General features: G+C 59.3%; 1 protein-coding gene and 1 pseudogene across 2 annotated transcripts in view; one reads left to right on the forward strand and one right to left on the reverse strand.

Moving 5' to 3' along the window:
* Positions 1-303: 303 nt before the first annotated feature.
* The window catches only part of GAB2 (GRB2 associated binding protein 2), a 156217-nt gene continuing 134105 nt past the window's right edge, over positions 304-22415 (reverse strand). The window contains exons 3-10 of one of the 2 annotated variants that reach the window (XM_055119801.1): positions 15116-15359; positions 8985-9577; positions 7447-7514; positions 6650-6914; positions 5182-5305; positions 5008-5110; positions 2925-3050; positions 304-2454 (exon numbers count right to left, since the gene is read on the reverse strand). In XM_055119801.1, the coding sequence (XP_054975776.1) occupies positions 2311-2454; positions 2925-3050; positions 5008-5110; positions 5182-5305; positions 6650-6914; positions 7447-7514; positions 8985-9577; positions 15116-15359 (1667 nt within the window). In that variant the 3' untranslated portion in view covers positions 304-2310. The remainder of the gene's footprint in view (positions 2455-2924; positions 3051-5007; positions 5111-5181; positions 5306-6649; positions 6915-7446; positions 7515-8984; positions 9578-15115; positions 15360-22415) is intronic. The other variant, XM_055119802.1, reaches the window with a different exon arrangement.
* Positions 11936-12048, forward strand: LOC129400610 (small nucleolar RNA SNORA72; annotated as a pseudogene).

A 22415-nucleotide genomic window follows, 5' to 3' on the forward strand; every position in this document is an offset into this window, starting at 1 on the left:
ATGCAGGGTGTGTGTGTGTCTGTGTGCACGTGTGTGCTCCCGGGCCTGAGCCGAAGCCACAGGGTGTATGTGTATGAGTATGTGTGTGGCTGTAGTGCAGCTGTGTCAGCACACATGTATATGTGTGTCACCAAGAGCATGTCCCCAGCTGTGTGCGTGTCCCGCCACCCCGCCCCCGGGATGAAGCACACTCCAGCACCCTCTGTCGTCACTTCTACTGACTTTATTGTTGTCCTGCTTGGACCCACAGTATAAAGGGACCATGGGCCCCCGAGTGCTCCCTCCCCACCCGGCCCCCTCACAGGATCAATACGGGTTACGATTCCCTTTTTTTTTTTTAAACGAAAACAATAAATTAATAACTTAAGTGATTAGGCACCAACAGCGATTTGAAAAAGTAAATACCAACTTTAAATGGTCACGGGGCACGGCCCCAGGCTGGGCAGCCCTGCCCCTCTGGCCGGCGTGGGGAAGCTTCGGGAATCCCCCACATACACACGTGCCCCGAATCCTGCAGCCTGGCTGCCGCTCTGCGGACAGACAACTTCCCCCTCCCTCCCCCCAAGCTGTCCCCGGGGCCAGCTCATGGCCTGGGGGCTTGTGCTTCTGTCTCGGAGTGGGGCAGTGTGGGCGCACAGTCACCATGCCCACTGCCAGTTGACGTGTGCCCACTGCCCTTGGGAGAGGTGGGGGCCGGGGTCCCCTCACCCCGCGGGCAGGGCGTGAGTCCAGAGTCCAGCCCAGTTCAGGGCAGGCACATGGGATGGGCGCCCCCACCCCCCCCCTTCCTGCTCCTGCCCTCGTCCTCGTCTGAGCCCCCGTGTCCAGGGCTTCCCTGTGCTGGGGTCTCTGTCCTGTGGGCCCTCTTCTAGCTTGGGGGCTCTGGACTGTGTGTGTGGGGAGGGGTGCAAGTCCGGTCTCCCCCACAGGCCCCTCTGCACCCTCGGAGGGTGGAGACCACCCACCTGCAGACCTGTGTTGCTGCCATCCTGGCACGCTCAGGTGCGGACATCACTGTGTCACCCTCGGGGTTGTGGGGAAGCTGCAGACACATGTCCCCCTCCAGGGGAGCACTTCCAAAGGCTCCCGCCTTTCCCCACAGGGCCCAAGCCCCTGCCCTCTGCAATGTGGGCCCCCAAGCCCTTTTCCCCTGCCCTCCTGCCCCGGGCACCCTGTGACAGACCACCTGCAGCTCCCTCGAGGACCAGGCCGTCCTCCCTGACAGTGACCATGAGGACACTGAGTGACAGCTGTGTCCCCAGAGCCTGTCCTGCAGCCACCGGCCGCTGCAGCTCCTAGGGCAGCATCCCAGGGCCTCCTGGTCACGGGGGTCACTGAGGGGAGGAAGGCTGGCACCCCAGGCCTTCTCACTGGGCACTGGCTCCCAAGGCTGCTGCCCAGGACGATACCCTCTTCCCATCTCTTCCCTAGAGGTCCCCCACCAGGAAGGTCAGCTCCCCCCACCAGGTCAGGGGGGCGCCAGGATGGCTGGAGGGTGAGGGTCACCCTTGCTCACCTGGCACTGTGGCTCTGTGCCCGGGTCCGCCTGGGTCCTCCCTGCCCTGGCAGCTGCTCCAGGCGGCCTCTGCCAGCCCAAAGCTCCTCACATGATCCCTCCACTCCCGGCTCTCCCGGCCCTCCCCTCCCGCTCACTCTCACCTGCATCAGTCACCTGCATCCTCTCCTTCTCCAGCAACTTGCTGTCACATCCCATTCCCTGCAGCCTCCGTGCCCAGCCCCATCTCCCCGCCAGCCCCAGGGGTCCCCCTGGGGGTCTGAACTGGAGTTGCCTGCCAGTCCCGGGGCCCAAGCCTGTCTCCTGGTTTCTTAACGGCCCCGGTCTTCCTTCATCCCTTTGGTCCTTAGCCTTTGGCCTCTCCCGGGGGCACCAACCACAGCAGCACCCCCAACGGCTGCCTCCCCCTCCCCCCAGGCCCATCTCCCGGGGTCTCTGCTGTCCCCTGACTCCTAAACAAAGGGGACATGCGTGTCCGCCCCGCTCTGCCCTGCAGCAGCCCCACCAGCGGGTGACCTGCCTCTCGGGGCTAGAACCTGGCTGGGTCCCCGTCCCTCCCGCCCAAGACAGTGAGAGCCAGGCACGAGGGCCGGAGGACGCTTTTCTGGTGACTGTAACTATGGCGGAGAGCCAGCCCCACTCAGAGGCCCCGGAGGCAGCCATGTGGGCAGACAAGTGCCCCGGGAAGGGCCAGGTCCCTGATGTCAAGTGCTCGGAAGGCTAGCGGCAGCATGGTGGGGCTGGGCGGGGGCGAAGGCAAAGGAGTGGGCGGGGGCGGGGGCGAGGGGGCGCGGTCACAGCTTGGCGCCCTTGGCCGGCTCTGCCGCCTGCCGCACGTCTGTCCACTCCTGCATGGTGCTCTGCAGGGCCTGCGTCTTCTCCTTGTCCACCTGCACGTAGTCCACCTTCTCGTCAGACGTGACGGAGGACGTGGAGGGCTGCAGGAGGGGGGCTGTGAGTGATGGGAACGGCGGGCAGGGGCGTCCTCAGATCCTCTGGGGGCGCGGGAGGGGGTGTGCGTGGGTCGTCAGACCTGCCTCTGGAATGTTCTGAGGGTGCCACCGGCTGCTGGACCCCACAGCCCCGCCCTCCTGGAGGCACCAGCCTCCGCTGGCAGCCCCCACCTCCACCTCCCAAGCCCCTCCCAGGACCCAAATGGGTCCCCCAGCACCACCCAGCTCTTGGTTCCTTAGAAGCACGCACAGCCCCTCCAGCAGGGACCCCGGAGACCCCTCTGCTGCCCTCTGGCAGCTGTGTCACTGGCCGGTGGCGGGGAGGGGGGAAACGGGGCTTTTCTGGCTGGGGACAAGAACCGCATCCCTGGGTCTCTCTGTGGGCAGCCTTTGGCCCCGCCCCGACCCCGCCCCGGCCCTCCTGGCCCCGCCCCGCCCCGCCCCCAGGCAGGCACCTTGCGGTGTGGGCTGGGGGAGCCGGGCTGGAAGTCCAGGGCCAGGTAGTCCACGCTGCCACTGCTCTTCTTGTGGGCAGGGCTGCCGCTGCCACTGGGCAGGGGAGATGCACACACAGGGTTTTGCTGTAGCGGGAAGGAAGAGACCTGAGCAGACCTGGCCAGTGCCAGGGGAAGCCAAGAGGGGCCTCGTAGCCCTGCCCTGAGGCGGCGTGCGCTGTGGCGACCCCTCAGGTCTGCTGCAGCCCTGCAGTGGGACTGGAGTGGTGCTGTGCATGTGGGCGCACGGGGCTCAGGCCTTAGCACTGCACCCCTCCACCCCCCACCCCCAAACAAAACAAAACCACACACACACAAAGCACACACACAAATACGAGGGATTGCGGGGCCAGGGAGACTGTCCTGCTCACTGCACACCCGGGTTGGATTCTTGGCATCCCTTATGGCTCCCTGAGCACTGCCAGGAGTGAGCCCTGAGCACAGAGCCAGGAGTGAGCCCTGAGCACTGCTGGGTATGGCCCTAAAACAAAAACAAAGCAAAACAAAAAACCCAAAACAACCACCACCCCTCCAAAACTATGCATGTGATCACATACACATGCACACACAGAGACATATGCAACATGTATACACAAGTGTATATGTATACACACAATACACATGCACATGTGTGAACACTCATACACGCACACAGGCCCTCACAACACCCTTTTTTTTTTTTTTTTTCTTTTTGGGTCACACCTGGCGATGCACAGGGGTTACTCCTGGCTATGCACTCAGGAATCACCCCTGGCCGTGCTCAGGGGACCATATGGGATGCTGGGATTTGAACCCGGGTCGGCCGCGTGCAAGGCAAACGCCCTACCCGCTGTGCTATCTCTCCAGCCCCTCACAACACCCTTTGATGAAGCCAAGGCTGTCGGCACTGGCGTGCTGGTCTGACGAGGGAGGGCGGGGCCCGACTTGGACTCCAGGCTCTCCCCACCTGGTCCACCCTGTGGGCCACCCCCAGGGCAGTGGCGCAGGGAACCCCACTGATGAGTGCTCACACTTGCTCTCGCTGCCACTTCTCTAGCCTGGCTGTGGAAGGCTCCTGGGCGGCGGGTCTGTGCCCTGACCTCGCTGCACCCCGGGGCCGCCCACCACCCTGTCCCGCCCAGGCCTGCTTCACTCAGGCCCCGGGCCTTATTCTGGGGGGGAAGGGCCAGAGTTACCGCCCTCTGCCCAGCGGGGTGGCCACTGGACCTGGCCCCCCATTCAGCTGTGAGCTCAGGGAACAGCAGACTCCAGGGGAAAAGAAACCGCAGCCCGAGTTCACACGGCACCAAGCGCCCAGGCCCCGAGCTACGCACCCCTGCACCCCTCAGGCCTGGGAAAGGAAGAGATCTTCCCTTTAGGCAAGGCCTGAAGGAGGCGCCAACTCTCACCGGGTAACCCCCAAGCCACTGAGGCTCAGGGTCAAGCCACCTCTCAGGGTCTAACTCAGGCCTCACACAAGGTCTCTCGACTCTCGGGGGTCAAGCCAACTCACAAGGTCACTCTCACTCGCAAGGTCCGCAGTGCCGAGCCGCAGCCTCTGTGTGGTCACAGGAGCCTCTCTCCTGCCCAGGACAAGTCCTGGCTCACCTGGCTGAGACCGCACCCAGGGCCTTTGGGATATGGCCTGCCTGCCTCCGACCACAGGTGACCCACCCTGCCGCATAGCCCCACGCTGCACGGCCACTGCCCCCCTGGCCCAGGCCCGTCTACTGCTGTGCGTGAAGGCTCTCTCCGTAGGTGCTCCAGCCCCGCCTCCTGGGACCCCAGACACTGCCTTCTCTGCCCCCCGACTCCCTGAGAGAACTCAGTGCCCCAAAGACACACGGACAGTCAAATGTACACTCGGACTTACAAACACAGGCACCCACCCTCAGACACACACACGCACAAACACACACATACATGCATACACACTCTACGCATACACCCAAGGAAACACACACACACACGCACACGCGCGCGCGCGCACACACACACACGCATGCGCATATGGGCTCCCGGGCACCCTCCCGCCTGGGCGGGCGGTAGGAAGCTGAGGACGCACCATGGGCACGTAGTTCTCCTCGCTGTCGCCCGAGTCGGTGCTGGTGATGCTCTGCGTGGAGATGGGGCGGCAGTACTGGGAGGAGCTGGCGGAGAAGCTGTGGCTGGAGCGGGAGGAGAGAGTCAGGGCCCCTCCCCCAGGGCTCCCGCCAGGCCCCGCCCCCTGCCCACTCACATGGCCCGCGACCAGGACTTGGTGATGGGAGACTTGAAGGGCAGCTCGTCGATGACGGCGTTGCTCCGCAGGTCCAGCGGGGTTGGCTTTGCTGGAGCAAGCAACCAGGGGGAGAGGACAGCCACTGAGAATGGAGGACACACAACCGCACGCATCACATACAGGCACGCTCACACAACACCCCCACAGGCCTCACACGGACATGCTCACACAACCCCCCCATAGACCTCACACACATGCACACACACAGGCACACTCACACAACACCCCCCCCACAGGCCTCACACACACACAAACACACACACACAGTCATGCTCACATAGACCTCACACATACACAGATGCGCTCACACACACACAAACACACGCACTCACAACACCTCCACTCATTCACACCTACCCACAGACACCACACACACACACACAACACCCCCTATGCACATACACTCAACAGCCACACGCACCTCATGCAATATCCCCATTCACACACTCATACATATTCACTTTACACAGGTACCTTCTCATACTCAGATATACAGACACCCAAACACACACACACACACACACACACACACGTGCATTCAAGGTTACACACTGGGAGTATCACAAATGCCTTCCCTTAGCCCCAGCGTCAGGGAAACTGAGGCTCTGTAGGACGATGTCATCTCAGCCCATGTGGACAGGCTGAAGTCACACCTCCAAAGGACAGAGTCCACACACGGAGTGGAGAATGGGGCCCTGGGCCTGACCACAGACGCTGTCCCCTGCCCCCGTGGGTGTGCACGTCTAGTACGGAGAAGGTCCTGACGCGGCCCCTGGCCTCAGTCCCAGGGAAGGCCCCAAGCCGGTGGCTCAGGCACGAGGTTGGAACCCCTGTGGCCAGAGTGAGGCTTTAGGTCTGCCCAGGGACTCCTCGACGCCCCGCCCAGACGGGCATGTGCAGTCCGGCAGCCTCCCCCTGGACACCACACGGCCAGCTCCGGGCTCCCGTCACTCAGCCTCCCTGCTAAGGAGCTGGAGGAAGCCCTCACTCGCCACCCCACACCCAGGAGCACCCAGTGCCAGGAGCTGGGGCCCGGGAGCCCTGGGTGGGACCCCCAGGCCCCCAAACAACAGGGAACAGAGCTGAGGCTCCAGATAAGAAATCACAAAATTCAATGCCACACAGCCATCCAAATCTCAGAGGTCAAAGGCACCGACGCCCAGGCAGTGCCTTGGGAGGGCCAAGGGGCTGGCAGCCCTGGGGGGCTCTGCGGGTGCTCCCGGGCCAGCCCCAGGCTTCGCCTTACTCTGGGACCCTTGAGACCCTGGAGACATGACCCAGCACGCTGGCGGAGACTGTTCCTCAGCAGTGCCCATTTCACGGGTGAGAGACGAGGTCCAGTGCCTTTCAGCGGTCAGTGTGTGGTGTGCGCGTGTGAGGAAGCCGGGCTCGGTCCCAGACCCACAGCCGGCGGGGAAGGCCTCACCTTTCCGGTCGGGTTTGAGGTTGCGGTTGACAGGAGGCGGCTGGATCTCACCCGCCCTGCTGGGGCCGCGGTGCAGGGGCAGGGCCGCGGAGGGGTAGCCCAGCGGGTCCAGGGCGTGGGGCCCGGGGCTCATGGGGATGTAGGCACTCTGGGCGCTGTCGGCTGCTCGCTCCATGGCCAGCAGGGTGCAGGAGCCCGGGTTCATGGGCACGTAGTTATCTTCGGAGTTGGTGCTGTCCGAGCGGCCCACGGCAGCCTTCCCCGGCTGGGAGAGGGAGGGAGCCGTCAGGGGCGGGGGAGGCCTGGGCCCGAGGGGCGCCTGGAGCTAGAGGGTAGTGGCCCTGGGAAAGCCAGGCAGAAGAGGCAAGCGCTGGACCCCGCAGCTCCCAGGGTCCCTGGGGTCCGTTTGGCTTCTAGGATCCCTGGGGTCTGGAATCCCTTTTAGCTCCCAGGGTCCACCTGGAATCACCCATCATGTGTGCTAAAGGCTGCGGATCAAATGTCCTGGGGCTGCTGCCCAGAGTCTCGGGATGCCTGGCCCGGGCAGAGGACGCCCTGGACACTGGCTCCTCCTTATGCTCCCCCGAGCAGCGGCCAGTCCCCAGGCAGCCGGGGCCTCTCGTGCTTGCCGGAAGTTGGGCAGCCCTGCATGCCGTGGGCGTGGACATGCCCTCCCACTGGCTGGCACACCTGCATCTCACCTTCCCAGAGCCAGCCAAGCCTCACACCTGAGCCAGCAGGGAAGGCGGGGCCCACGCTCCCAGCCCCAACCCCCACTCTGGGTGCACCCCACTCACCAGGAAGGAGCGGACACCATCGCCCTCCCCGACGCGCTGTGGGTGCTCATACGTCTCACAGGAAGAAGCTGTGCGGGGGGTGAGGGTGGGGGAGCATTGGAGGCGGTTCAATGGGGCCACATGCCCGCCCGCTGGCCACCAGGGCCAGCCCCAGTGAGGCTGCAACCTCACTGGCCCCCGCCCCTTTCAGGGACGTGCATGTAGTGCCCTCCGGGACCCACCTTCTTTAGGCAAACCTGAGAAGTGTCCCCGCCCTCTCACTGGGGGTCATTCTCAGGGCCCCTGGGGTGGCCTCACCCGCTGTGTCTGCCCTGTGACTGAGCTGAGTGCCCTCTGCCCCCGACCCACTCACCCGGCAGTCCAGGGTCCCTGCCCTGCCTCTCCGTGCTGGGGGGCTTTGTTCCCTCGGAGCTGGGGAGCCCCGGGGCCTCCAGTCAGCCAGGAAGCTACGGGCCCCTGGGTGCTGATTTTTCTTTCCCAACTGGAAAAGGCTTTCCTGAAGCCACAGGATTTATAATTCGTGATTCATGATTACGATTTATCAGTGAATCTCCTTTCTCAGCTGTGGCGCCCAGTGGGCTGCATGGCTCCGGGGTCTGGGCCAGCCGCTGCCTGCCCAGCCTGCCTGCTGCCTCTGAGTGTCCGCGGGCCTCAGGGCACACCGGCGGCTCCATGCTAATATGCTTTCTGCACGCGCAAAACACAGCCCCCCCAAGCAAGACTGGAACATGAAAAGAATTTGGTGCTCTGCTTTTTGCCATCCGAGGGGGGTGGGCGGAGCTGAGGCCCTCTGCAGTGCAAAGCAAATGGCCATATTGGTTTTTGCTTTGTTTGGGGGCCACACCCAGTGGTGCACTAGGACTTACTCCTGGCTTTGCACTCAGGAATTACTCTTGGCCACGCTCGGGGGGGGGGGGGGGTCCTATGGGATGCCGGGGCTAGGACCCAGGGAGGGAGCGTGCAAGGCAAGCGTCCTACCCACTGAGCTATCTCTCTGGCCCTGAGCACATAAGCTACAGAGTTTGACCGGAGGTTCCCTCTTTACCCGAGTGATTCAAACATGGCTTAGAAGCTCCCTGGAAGATGAGATCTGGCTGTGGAGCGGATGGCTCCTGTGAACTTTGGTGTCTCACTTCACCCCCGTGGACCAGCAGAATAGCAGAGCCCTAAGCGGGTGCACACACTGCACCCCCCGCCCCTCGCTTGGCCGTCCAGGCGGACTGCAGAGGGCTGCAGGGACATTCCTGCCACCTGGCGCTGGGTCTTCAGACCAGCGATGCCATGCCCTGGCCTGGCGCAACTAGTCCTGGGCATTTATTTGTGAAACTTTCAGCTGACCGACAAACAGGCAGCCCCCCACGTCCGGCTGCTCTGCGCCACGATTAACTGGGACTGTGTCCTCTCCCTGGAAGGGGCGCCCGCTGTCCGAGGCAGGTGCACAGTGAACAAGCCCCGGGGCCAGAGGCCTCAGGCTCTGTCCGAGTCGCAGGCGAGTACCCCTGCCGCCCAGGCCCCGCCCGGGCCCTTCTCACACTGACCTCGGTGGAGCCGGCTGTTGTCCATGGCCGGGAGGGTGTTCCGCCTGGGGATGGTGGCCGCGGCCGAGACGGGCCTGCTGCCGTCGCCCAGCGGGGGTCTGTGCCGGGGGCTGCCCCACCGCGGCGTGTCCGCCTGGCTCGGCTTGGGGGGCCGGGGTGGGGGGGCGACGGCCGCGTCTCCAGGAGCGGCCAGCGCCATGGCGTTGTGGTTCCTGTCCAGCGTGAACGTCCGCGGGATCTGGTAGGCTGAGAGCGGGGTGGCCGGGACGTCCATGTTGTCCACCAGCAGGTCCCCGAACTCGCGGCACAGGGCGTTGCTGGGCGTCTGGAAGGTGTACACGTCCTCGCTGTCCGTCTCGGAGCCCGTGAGGCTGCCCGGGGCACGGCCGTGGCAGGCCAGGCCCCGGGGCAGGTCGTAGGCGCTGTCCCGGAGCTCCGCGTGCTGCCGGCTGGGCTTGGGGAGGCTGTAGAAGCCGTGCACCTGCCCGCCCACCCCGTTGACGCAGTGGCCGTTGCCCTGGGCCAGCTTCTGCACGGCCGTGTCGCTCCGCATGAGGAAGGAGGCCCGAGTGCCCTGAGAGAAGCTGGCGCTCCTGGGGGAAGGAGGGAGAGGGAGGAGGGTGGGGGTCAGAGGGCGCCAGGGCACACCCTGGTTCAATGGCTCGCTGGCGGTGGCCTGGGGACCATCTGGGCTGCAAGGGGCCAGAACCAGGCTGAACGCGTCCAGGGCAAACCCCTCCCTGCTGCACTAGGGCTCTGGCCGCACAGCCCCCTCTGGGGCTCACCCTGGCCGTGGGGCTGCAGGGGCTCAGGTGCTAGCTTTGCACGCGGCCAGCCTGGGTTCAAGGCCCAGCACTGGGTATGGTCCCGTGAGCACAGAGCCAGGGGCGGTCACTGAGCCAGGAATAAGCCCTGAGGACTGTCGGGTGAGGAGTCTAAGCCCCAAACAAACAAAATTACAAAATGAATAACAACTTCTTAGCATAAGAAGCCGGAGGCTGGAGAGACAACATAGCAGGGAAGGGGTTTGCCTTCCCTGCACAGGGCCCTCAGAGCACTGCAAGGATGGCCCCTGAGCACAGAGCCAGGAGTTAGCCCCGAGCATGGCTGGGCGCGGCCACCTGACCAACAGGGTAGGAGTCATCAGGAATCCCTAGGAATGCCATCTGGGGCCTGCACCCTCTGGGAGATTCCGGCATCCTCCAGCTCGGGATGCTTGTTAGGATGGACATGGCCACCAGATGGCGACAAAAAACAGGTCTCGGCAGCTCAGACAGAAGAGGGGACGGGGACAGGTAGGGAGGTAATGGTCAGCCTGGTGGAGCGTGGATAGATGCAAGGGACAGTCCTGCTCCAGTGGCTCTCCTCTGCCCTGTCGCACGAGTGGCCGTGGGCCGGGGTGACTGGCCGTGAGGGCCGGGGTGGCCAAGGCCTCATTGCCCTGTGTCTCTGGAGCCTCCCTCTTGCCCTCCGGCATCTTCAGCTCCCGGCTGGACGCTCCCAAGTGAGCGTGTGCATCCCACACATGTCTGCTGACATTCGAGGGGGCGTGCCTGGGGCCACGGCACCCGGGGGTCTGCAGAGTGTGGGGGTGGGCAGGTCCTCTGCAGTGAGTGGCAGCTGGTGAGGCAAGGGGCAAGAGAAAGGAAGCAGGCCTCTAGCTGAGGCACAGGGAGGCGCACAGGCATAGGTGCTGCAAGGCACCAGGGCTGGCCCCTGGGCACAGAGCCACAAGTAAGCGCAGCTCGGTAGAACAGGCCTGACGGTTCCCGTCTACCGACCAACCTTGAGTTAAAGGAGGAAGGCCAAGGTTACAGTCAGATAACAAGAAAAAATTAAAACTCGTGTATCAGATGATCCAGTGCAGAGGGCAAAAGGAAGAAGGACAGAGTGGGAAGTACCTGCAGGCCGGGCCCAGCAAGAGGCCCAAACTCAGGCTACAGGGACTTGCCACCACACAGCAAGAACGGTAGCAACACAACAGTAACTAAAACACAGCAAGTGACCGAGACATTTCTTTAAGAAGTCATAAAAATTACCAACGAATTCATAAAAGATGCCACACATCTTGGGGCTGGAGCAATAGCACAGCGGGGAGGGCATTTGCCTTGCACGCGTCTAACCCAGGTTTGATTCCCAGCATCCCATATGGTCCCCTGAGCACCGCCAGGAGTAATTCCTGAGTGCATGAGCCAGGAATAACCCCTGAGCATCGCTGGGTGTGACCCAAAAAGAAAATAAAAAAGATGCCACACATCTCTTAACCATTATAAAGATGCCAACAAAAACCACAATGAGATATCACTTGATACTTCCTAAGATGGTTACTATCAAAATAACAAATGGAGACAGAAATAAAAGTTGGTAATGATGTGGAGAAACTGGAATCTCTGTCACTGTCACTGTCATCCCATTGCTCATCAATTTGCTCGAGTGGGGACCAGTAACATCTCCATCGTGAGACTTGTGGAATCTCTGTATAGTTTATAAAATGAAAAACAGTGTAAGATACTTAAAATACTGAGAACAGAATTCCCATATGGTCCACCAGCTCCACCTCTGGGTGTAAACAGAGTCCTGAAAAGTGTCTGTACCTTCATATTTATAACAGCACTAGTTACAATAATCAAAAGGTAGGAGTAGCCAAAATATCTACTGTTAGATCAAAAAGGAAATGTAGTTTATACAGCTAATGAGCTATTCCTAAGTTTTAAAGAGAAAGGATGCGGGCTGGAGAGAGAGCACAGCAGGTAGGGCACTTGCCTTGCATGGGCTCACCTGGGTTCGATGGCTGGCATCTCATATGGTCCCCTGGCCTGGCTAAGTGTAATCCCTGAGCACAGAGTCAGGAGTAAGCCCCGAGCACTGCCAGGTATGACTCCCTCCTCCCCTGCCACAAAATAAACTTTTAAGGGAAGGGAAGCCTATACAATCTATGACAAGGTTAAACCCTGTAAATACTCTTGCTGTCTGATTTTCCAATAATTAGAACAGCCTTAACATTTGCTATAACAAGACCATGCATGTGCTCCCAGCCCTAATGTTGCAAGTGTTGATGCTAAATCAAGTCTGATTTATATATTTACATGATTTATAATTAATTTATTAAAGATTATATGTGTTTTAATTATTTTATTTCTATAAATATTTATTTATTAACATGTATGATTTATATGTCTCCAGGAATCTATCTGATCTACCTGGAGAAACTAAGGCATGGCTGGTCCAGTAGCTTAAAAAAGTGACCACTGCTAATTTGATTATTACCAATTGCTACTACGTGATCTGCAAGTTAAAAATAAAACGATCAAGGACAAATCTTCAGGATCTGATGCGAGCAGCATACTTTTAGTTACAAAAAAAGACAAGTACTGCAAGATCCCACTCTGGATTATTTAGATGCCAAATCCCTACAGATAAAATAGAAAAGAATGTTGCCAGGGCTAGGGAGGCGAGGGAAATGGAGAGTGTTTAGTGGGTGCAGAGTTTTACCTCTGAAAGATGAAATGGTCTCTGGAGAGGGGTTGTGTATTGGGCGTGAGAGGGTCACACCCAGAGATGCTCAGGGGTTACTCCTGGCTCTGCACTCAGGAATTATCCCTGGCGGTACTCAGGGGACCATATGGGATGCTGGAAATTGAACCCAGGTCAGCCGTGTGCAAAGCAAACACCCTACCCACTGTGCTATCACTCCAGCCCCTGCTTTTAATACTTATCTGTTTTAATTTTGGTTGTTATTTGGGGGCCACACCGGGCAGTGCTCAGGGGTACCTCCTTGCCCCGCTCAGGAATCACTTCTGGTGGTGCTGCGGGATGATATGGGATGCCGGGGATCAAACCTGGATTTGGCCAAGTGACAGGTAAGCGCCCTACCTGCTGTCCTCTTTCTCCAGCTCCTACTTTCATTTTAAAGAATGAAGAAAGGGAAAAAGTCAAACTATGCAGATTTTTAAAGTCAGAGCTCCTGGAAAATCTCTTATTTTTCTTTCATTTGAGAATGCCTTAAATTGCTTTCATTCCTAAAGGGTAATTTTGTAATTAAATTTTTGTTAAAGTTTTATGGATTAATGAAAGTTTATTTATTTATTTTGAACTCTTTCCATCAACTTCAAGAGCTTTTTCTTCTTTCACGTGGAATACTATTAAAGGATTTCAAACGTGTGCCTAATAATTTCAGCACCGGGACCATGTCTGGGATTGCATCAATACTATTCCTTGAGAACTGGAATTTTTTTAGTCTTCTGTACTCTGAGAAATTCAGGATAAGGGCCAGAGTGATAGTACAGGCGGGAGGGCATTTGCCTTGAATGTGACCAACCCGAATTGGATCCCTGGCATTCCATATGGTCCCCTGACCTGGCCAGGAGTGATCCCTGAGCACAGAGTCGGGGTAAGCCCTGAGCACCACGGGCGTGGCCCTAAAACAAAACAAAAAAGAAATTTAGGATTATGCCCCTAGTGATGAGATGAGGGCTGTATTCTCTGACTTTTGAGTTCTCCTCACCTCTGGAGAATATTGTTGGTTGGTTTGTGTTTTTAGGCAACCAGTACACCTGGTTCTCTCCAGCCTGCACAGTCCGTCTCTCCTTTGACTGTGGGACTCTCAGTCCAGTGCTCAGTCTCAGCCCTTCCTTAGCTCTCTCCACGCTGGGCTCCGCTTCCCAGCGCCCTGGGTCCTCCCTGGCATCTCCCTGGAAAGGCAGCCTTTCTCTCCAAGCCCGAGCGTCTGCGTCATTGCCTGGCTTTGTGACCGGGCCTCTCTCAGGACGCACCCCTGAGCGACAGAGGCTTCAGCGGGGCCTAACCACTGTCCAGCGTCTCCCCCTCCATACCCTGTCCTGCCTTAGGATTGTCCCTTAGTGCCCTCAGCAGCCGCGCTGCCACGTCCTGTCCAGACTGGGTATTTGCAGAACAAAGTATTTCATAACATAAATGAGCACCAGAAATCACAGAGGAAAGCTTCCTTGAACTCAGAAAACTCACTATTACTAGAAAGTTCTGAACTCAAGAAAATTTCCTGGCCACCCTCCCCCTCCCTCGGCATTCTGGTGGTGGGGCGGGGCAGTTTTGGGAACCTATTTCTCCCAGAGTCCTCTGAGGTCCCGCCCATCGCCTGGATTCCCAAACCCAAGCACTCGGAAACCAAGATGAAGAACACAGCCCGATCAGCATCTCACAGTGAAGCTGCTGCCCAGAGGGCACTTCTACTGTTTCACTGTGTCACTGTCATCCTGCTGCTCATCGATTTGCTCAAGCGGGCACCAGCTTCCTATATGGTCCCCCGAGCACCGCCAGGAATAATTTCTGAGTGCATGATGGTACTTTATTTTTCCAAGTTAAATTGAAAAGCTGTAGAGCCAGAAGAGATACACGGGGGGTAGGGCATTTACCTAGCATGTGGCTGACCTGGGCTTGACCCCCAGCAGCATATAAGTGCCCTAGAGCCACATCAAAATAAAAAAAAAGGAGGGGCCGGAGTGATAGCACAACGGGTAGGGCGTTTGCCTTGCACCCGACCGACCCGGGTTCGATCCCCGGCATCCCATATGGTCCCCCAAGCACTGCCAGGAGTAATTCCTGAGTTCTAAAACCAGGAGTAACCCCTGAGCATCACTGGGTGTGACCCAAAAAGCAAAAAAAAAAAAAAAAAAGGAAAAGAATAGGAAAAAAAAATCTTTGTAGCATATTTTATACCAGAAGGTTTTCCTGGAATTATCAATGATATTTATAAAATGTGAAAATCATCTAACCAGAAAAAGAAATGTTTTGGCTGGGAAGCAGTTCCAGTGGTGGAGCACCAGCCGAGCAAGCATCAGGCCCTGGGTTCCACCCCCAGCTCCCAGAGCATTGTGCCAGGAGCAGGGTGCATCCCTGGGCACTGTGCTGGGAGTCTATTCCATGCTGGAGCACTGTGACAGCCTGGTGCGAGTCTGAGCACTGTGCCATGAGCCTCTTGCAGACCTGAGCACTGTGTCATGATCCTCTCGCAGGCCTGAGCACTGGGACTGGAGTCTGGGGGCCATGCACCAGCAGGCCTCAGCCCTCAGCAGTGGGGTGAGACGCTGGCTGGTGTGGCCCTGGACCCCCACCCCCGGCATGCCTCGTTTTACCCAGCCCTCCCTGTGGCCTACCTGGCGCTCTCGGCCCTCCGGCTGATGCACTGGTGCAGGTAGAGGTACTCCTGGGGCGCGCTGGTGGACAGGGCGGGCTGGGCGAGGCCGGGCCCCGGGGGCTCAAAGGTGAACAGGGTGGGCTGGCTGGAGTGCGTGGGCGCCGAGACCTTCCGCTCCCGCAGCAGGGGCTGGGCCGGGCCGCTGAGCTCGGCGGGGGAGGAGCGTGGGCCATGCGCCGCGGCCGGGAAGTTCCGCAGCGAGTCTGTGGGCGGGAGGAGAGGGGTGGTGAGCACTGCGGGGGGCCTCTCCCTCTCCTTCCTGCCCTGTCTGGAGGCCGCCTGGGCCCCTCCCTGAGTGCACGCGCTGCGCCCCACGCACGCTGCCTTTGCTCGGCAGGCCGGGGGGCTGCCCACTGTCCTCCAGGTGACGTATGGTTCTCGCAGGGAGGATCTGACCTGAGCACTGTGCCATGAGCCCGGTGCAGGCCTGAGTCTTTAACAGAGTCAGCAATTCCACCCCTGGGCATTCATCCCACGGGTCCCCAAAACTCAATTCAGGAAAGACTCCTCCACTCACTGAGGTACTGTGCACAAGAGCCCCACTCCGGAAACAACCCGGAGCAGGTGACCGGGAAGGAACACTGTGGGGCATCTACACAGCGGGGTGTGGGGAGTCGCTGTGGGGCGTCTACACAGTGGGGTGTGGGGAGTCGCTGTGGGGCGTCTACACAGTGGGGAGTCACTATGGGCGTCTACACAGCGGGGTGTGGGGAGTCACTATGGGGCGTCTACACAGTGGGGAGTCGCTATGGGCATCTACACAGTGGGGTGTGGGGAGTCGCTGTGGGCGTCTACACAGTGGGGTGTGGGGAGTCGCTATGGGGTGTCTACACAGTGGGGTGTGGGGAGTCGCTATGGGGTGTCTACACAGTGGGGTGTGGGGAGTCGCTGTGGGGCGTCTACACAGTGGGGAGTCACTATGGGCGTCTACACAGCGGGGTGTGGGGAGTCACTATGGGGCGTCTACACAGTGGGGAGTCGCTATGGGCATCTACACAGTGGGGTGTGGGGAGTCGCTGTGGGCGTCTACACAGTGGGGAGTCACTATGGGCATCTACACAGCGGCGTGTGGGGAGTCGCTGTGGGCGTCTACACAGTGGGGAGTCACTATGGGCGTCTACACAGCGGGGTGTGGGGAGTCACTATGGGGCATCTACACAGTGGGGTGTGGGGAGTCGCTGTGGGGCGTCTACACAGTGGGGAGTGGGGAGTCGCTATGGGTGTCTACACAGTGGGGTGTGGGGAGTCACTATGGGGCGTCTACACAGTGGGGTGTGGGGAGTCTCTATGGGGCATCTACACAGTGGGGTGTGGAGAGTCACTATGGGCGTCTACACAGTGGGGTGTGGGGAGTCTCTATGGGGCGTCTACACAGTGGGGTGTGGGGAGTCGCTGTGGGGCGTCTACACAGTGGGGAGTGGGGAGTCTCTATGGGGCGTCTACACAGTGGGGTGTGGGGAGTCGCTGTGGGCGTCTACACAGTGGGGTGTGGGGAGTCGCTATGGGTGTCTACACAGTGGGGTGTGGGGAGTCACTATGGGCGTCTACACAGTGGGGTGTGGGGAGTCTCTATGGGGCGTCTACACAGTGGGGTGTGGGGAGTCGCTGTGGGCGTCTACACAGTGGGGTGTGGGGAGTCGCTATGGGTGTCTACACAGTGGGGTGTGGGGAGTCGCTATGGGCGTCTACACAGGAGAGCGGCTCGGCTTGAGGAGAGGCGTGTGGGTGGGGCTGGCGGGAATCCTGCAGGAGGGGCCGACTCAGGCCAGATGCACAGAACTGAGCTTGCTTTGACGGGGCGGGCGGGCAGGGACCCCCGGGAGGGCAGGTACAGGAAGCCCCACCAGGGGCCGTACTGCAGATCCCGGGGCTCAGATTAGAAAGGAAGGCTGTGTACAGAAAGGGGTGCCAGCCTGGTGGTGGCGTCTTCTGAAGGCTCCTGGCTGGCCTGGCCATGCCCGGCGCGCCAGCAGGGGACGGAGCACACACGGAGACAGGGCCCGCGCCCCGCCACGTCTCCCACCGCCCCTGCCCCGCTGCCCACTGCTCCCTTCCTCCCTGCTCGTGCCCTCCCTCAGTGGCCCTGGCGAGAGGTGCGGCTCGGGGCAGTGGGGAGCTGGGTGCTGGCCCACGGCCCGCGCCCCGTCCACCTCGGTCTCCAGCCCGGCAGCTTGTCCGGCCTGCGCTTCCCGCTTCCTCCGGCCATTCCCGAGGCAGCCGGAGACAGCAGCAATGTCCAGCCCCCTGACACGGGGCCTCCTGCCCGGGTTCCGCCTCTACTCTGGAGGCCCCCCCACATGGCCCTTACTGGGACCCAGTCTCCCTGCGGCCTCCTGGCCGGGCATCACTGTCCCCACTGACACGCGGCCTCCCGGCCTCCCAAAAGGCACTGCCGAGCCCGTCCGAGATGCCGCCCGTCCCGGGCTGCCGGTGTCTGGGGTCTCTCCTGCTCCGCGCCTGAGGCACAGGCGACAGGCACTGCAGCTGGCAGCTCCGAGACAGAAACTTCCTGGGCCGGGATGACGGTGCAGCAGGGAGGGCGCCTGCCTCCCTCACACAGGTACACTGCAGGCTGGGTCCCCGCATCCCATAGGGTCCCCCAAGCGCTGCCAGGAGTGACCCCTGAGCACTGCCGGGTGTGGCTCCAAACAACAAAAAATAAATTGAAAACATTTTTAAAAGGGATGAGACTTCTGGTTCAAAAGGAATGGAGGGCGTTGCCCTCAGCCACCCCAGCAGCCCGCCTCCACCTCTCGCACCCTTGGCTCGCTCGCCCAGAGTGGCATCATCCCCGGGCAGGCAGTGGAGCTCTCGCCCTTCCAGAGGGGCCCAGCAGCCGCGGGACCTGTCCTCGGCCACCTCCGCCTCCCCCGTGCGGTCACAAAGAGCTCTATTCCTCGTGCCTCACGGGGAAGCTTGCCCTCACGGGGAGAAGCCCTCCGAGCTGGCTGCGTGACAAGAAAGGCGCGGGAGGCTCTGCCAGCTCTCTCGGGACAGCTTTAGTGATGCCATGGAGCAAAGAAACGATGGCACAGGTTGTCAGTGAAGCACAAGGAAGCATCAGAACTAAAACCACAGTCAGAAGTGACAGAGATGAAGGGCTCAGCAGGTGGGGTAGAGTAGAGGGCCTAGAGGGGGCGGGAGAGACAGACAGGGCAGCGGGTGGGGCGTTTGCCTCGTGTGTGTTCGATTCCCAGCACCCCATGGTCCCGAGAGCACTGCCTTAGAGTCATTCCTCAGTGTAGGGCCCCAGGAGTAAGCCCTGAGCATTGCTGGCTGTGGCCCCGAAAACAAAACAACAGACTTAATAGAAGGGCCAGAGCGATGGCACACAGGGTAGGATGCTTGCCTGGCACACAGTGGGCACCAGGTTCTCCCATGGCACCACATCTGGTCCCCAGAGCCCTGCCAGGAGTGATCCCTGAGCACAGAGCCAGGAGTAAGCCCTCAGCACTGCCAGGTGTGACCTCAAAACACAAACAAAAACTCAGTAGAGAGTCTGAGCAACGGAATAACAGCAGCTGAGGAAAAGGCGAGGCAGGAGGCCGCTAGAGAAACAGACGATGACGCGGCAGAGCTGACGCGGGAGCCCAGAGGCAACAGAAGCACCCGCGTCCCTGAAGAGGAGGAAGGCAAGTCTGGTGAAGAACAACTAAATAAATCACAGGTAAGAATTTCCCGGGGCTGAGGAGCGGAGGCATGAGGATCCACGTGGAAAGATCCAGTGCAGAGACCTCAGAGAAATAAAGAGCTCCGAGGCAGGTTCTAGGCAGAGTCAGAGACACCAAAGACAGAGACGGAACACTGAAAGCAGCAAGATCGAAAACGGAAGTTATGTACAAAGGCAAGCCCAGGAGATTCACAGCAGACTGATCCAATGAGACTTGCACGAGAAGAGCGTGTTGGGACATAGTAGCACTGTCGTTGTTCATCGATTTGTTCGAGCGGGCACCAGTAATGTCTCCATCGTGAGACTTGTTGTTACTGTTTTTGGCATATCGGATATGCCACGGGGAGCTTGCCAGGCTCTGTGGGCGGGATACTCTTGGTAGCTTGCCGGGCTCTCCGAGAGGGGCAGAGGAATCGAACCCAGGTTGGCTGCATGCAAGGAACTGTAATGAAATAAACACCTCACCAGGAATACTGTATCCACGGAGGGATGGTACGGAGCTTCAGGGAGAGGCCACAGTTTAGGGAATTCCTAGTCTTGAAAACAGTTTTGCAAGACGTACTAAAGGAGCTTCTTTGAAAAAATCAGATATTCCCAGCCCTTTGCATTTGAGTACGGCATTCGATCATGGGGCTTATGGTCGTCCTCTATAAGACTAAGAAACATCTATTTACTCCTAGCTTGCTGAGGGATTTTATACTTTTTCTTTGTTTTTGTTTTTGGGTCACACCTGCCAATGCTCAGGGCTTACTCCTGGTTCTGCACTCAGGAATCACTCCTGGCAGTGCTCAGGGGAAAATATGGGATCAAACTGGGTCGGCTGCGTGGGAAGCAAGCTCCCTACTCACTATACTATTGTTTCAGCCACATGGGATTTCATACTTTTTCAATTATATACTGAATTAATTTATATATTGGATGTTATATATGTTATATCCAGGTGTTTTTTAATATCTATAGAGATTTTTATCACAAGCCTTTACTTATTAATGCAGATACTTAAGCATTATCTATAGTTTTCCTAACATAAAGCCAGTATTCCCTTTTTAGGATAAAACATACTTTTATACTTTATAGATCTCTGCATATTTTCCCTTAAAATGTTCTTTCCTCTTACTAAACTGCATATTTGTAGGATCTATCTATTTCATGTTAATTTTAGAATGTGTTAGGGTAGAATTACTCACACTATTAGTTTGTGAAGCTTATACACCTGTAAAAAGAGAACAATACTGAGGTGTTGAGAACAGAGGAAATGGAGGTTTCTGGCTCCTGGGAAGAGGGCTGGAGGTCAGAGCAAATGCGATGATGCCTCCTGGGGGAGCTCCGGGCTCGTCCCTGGCCCTGGGGGCTGTTTGGGGGCTGGAGCACCCTAGGAGCACCCCTGAGTGCTGCCAGTGTGGTCTAAAACCCAGGGGAGTTGGAACACTGTATGTGTGACCACGTTACGTAAATGAAATACTGCGGCTGAGCGTATAAATAACAAGTAAAAGGAGGGTCAGAGATAGTACAGTGGAGGGAGCATTTGCCTTGCACGTGGCCAGCCCAGGTCAATCCCTGGCATCCCGTAGGGTCCCCTGAGCACCACCAGGAGTGATTCCTGAGTGCAGAGCCAGGAGTAAGCCCTGAGCACCGCCGGGTGTGGCCTAAATAAATAGATAATTGGAAAAGCTATGGCAAGACGTAAGCACTTGCACCAGAGTGATGGCACAGCAGGGAAGGCGCTTGCCTTGCATGCCGCTGACCCGGGTTCCATCCCTGGCATTCCATACGGTCCCCCAAGCACCGCCAGGAGTGAGCCCTGAGTGCAGAGCCAGGAGCAACCCCTGAGCGTTGCCAGTCCCATGAGGCCCAAAAATCAAAGGAAAAAAAGAAGGAAACGTTTCAAAGACGTGCTTCTGGCAATGCCCACGAGAGGGCGACGTTTCAGCGGAGGTGCCAGTCCCCTTGCGAGGACAGAGCTGGGTGTCCACTCCCTGCTGTGTGACCTAATTCAGACTGTCCCCTTCTCCCGGCCCCAGGCAGGGGCACTGGCTTCTGCTGCTGCAGTAATGACTCTCCAGTCTGTCCTGATGCCAGGCGGGGCGGGCACCGCTGGGGCGAGCCCCCGCAGGCCTGGGGGGAGCTGGGCGGCTGCTCTCAGAACCGATGGCTGCAGAGTCCCTGGCCGGCACGAGGAGAGCGGCGGGGTCTGGGCTCAGGCCAGGCGGAGGGGCCTTCCCCAGGGAAGGAGCCAGAGGAGGGGCCCGAGACAGACATGGCGTGGGGATGTGGCTCCCTCTGGTCCTCCAGGACACTGCCTCCTCCTCCCCCCCCCCCCGCCCCCTCCCGCTCCCCTTTCTCCTCTTCCTCCTCCTCCTCCCACTCCTACTCCCCTTCCCCTCCCCCTCCCTCTCCCTCCCCCCTCCTTCCTCCTTCCCCTCCCCTCCTCCTCCTCTTCCCCCCCTTCCTCCTCGGCCTGCTGCTTCCCTTGGGGCACCCTCAGCTCTGCCAAGGACCCCCTCACAGCTTCCTTCCCTCACTCTCAGGAGGATGGGGGTGGGGGGCGCAGGACATCAGCTGCATGCTGGGCGCAGCGGCCACCGCCTACATGATCTCAGCTCACAGGTCACCTCTGCTGGCTCGGGTCTCTCCCCGGGGCGCCACGGCCCGGCACTGCCCTGCAGAGGTGCCCCGTGCAGGTCAGGTTCCGTGACTGGACTCCAGGGCCCCCGTCTTGTCCTCTGAGTTCTCCCTCCTGCGTCTGCTGCACCTGCACCAGCTGCTTCTCCAGGCCGGAAACCAACGGTTTTCCCGGCCCCACTCGCCCCCTCCCCCGCCCCCCCCTCCCCTGGCAGCCCTAGATGTCTTGCCAAGCTCTTTCCTTTTCAAAACCACTTCTGGTTTGCTGCTGCAACCACTTGGGGTGTCTCCTACCTTGCTTTGGATTTCAAACAGAATTTCACAACCACACATCCCGTCCCTCCCCTCCTGTGCGTCTGTCTGGGCAGGGGGAGGCGGGAGCTCTTCTGTTAGAGATGCTAGGGCTCGTTTCGTTTCCAACCTTCTCGGGTTGTGCTTTGTTGGACAAGGCTGCCAGTGGTTTCGTGCGCCCTGCCCCCCTCCACACACAGGGGGCCTGTCTCCCTGAGCTCGGTCCTCACAGCCCTCCTGCCCAACCCTCCACACAGCTCAGTTCCGTGGGGTCCCCAGCCTGTTACCTTGGGGCCTTTGTTGCTTCCTTTCTCTAAATCCCACCGATGAGAGGTCATTCTGGATCTGACCTTCCCCACTCCATCCTTCCCCCCACGCCCCCCATTTTGGGTCATACTCGGCGATGCTCAGGGCTTACTCCCGGCTCTGCACTCAGGGATCACTCCTGGTGGTGCTCAAACCCCGGTCTGTCCCGTGCACGGCAAATGCCCTCCTCGCCATGCCATAGCTTCAGCCCCACCCCCCATCCCTCTCCTTTTGACTCACTTCACTCACTATGACACCATCTAGCTCCATCCACATTGTGGCACACTGAGTGGTTTTTGTCCTTTCTAACAGCTGCAACTATTCCAGCCCAACTCCTTGATCCATTCATCTCCAGAATGGTTGTTTCTGT

This window comes from Sorex araneus, chromosome X, assembly GCF_027595985.1.
Source record: "Sorex araneus isolate mSorAra2 chromosome X, mSorAra2.pri, whole genome shotgun sequence".
Classification (NCBI taxonomy): Eukaryota; Metazoa; Chordata; class Mammalia; order Eulipotyphla; family Soricidae; genus Sorex; species Sorex araneus.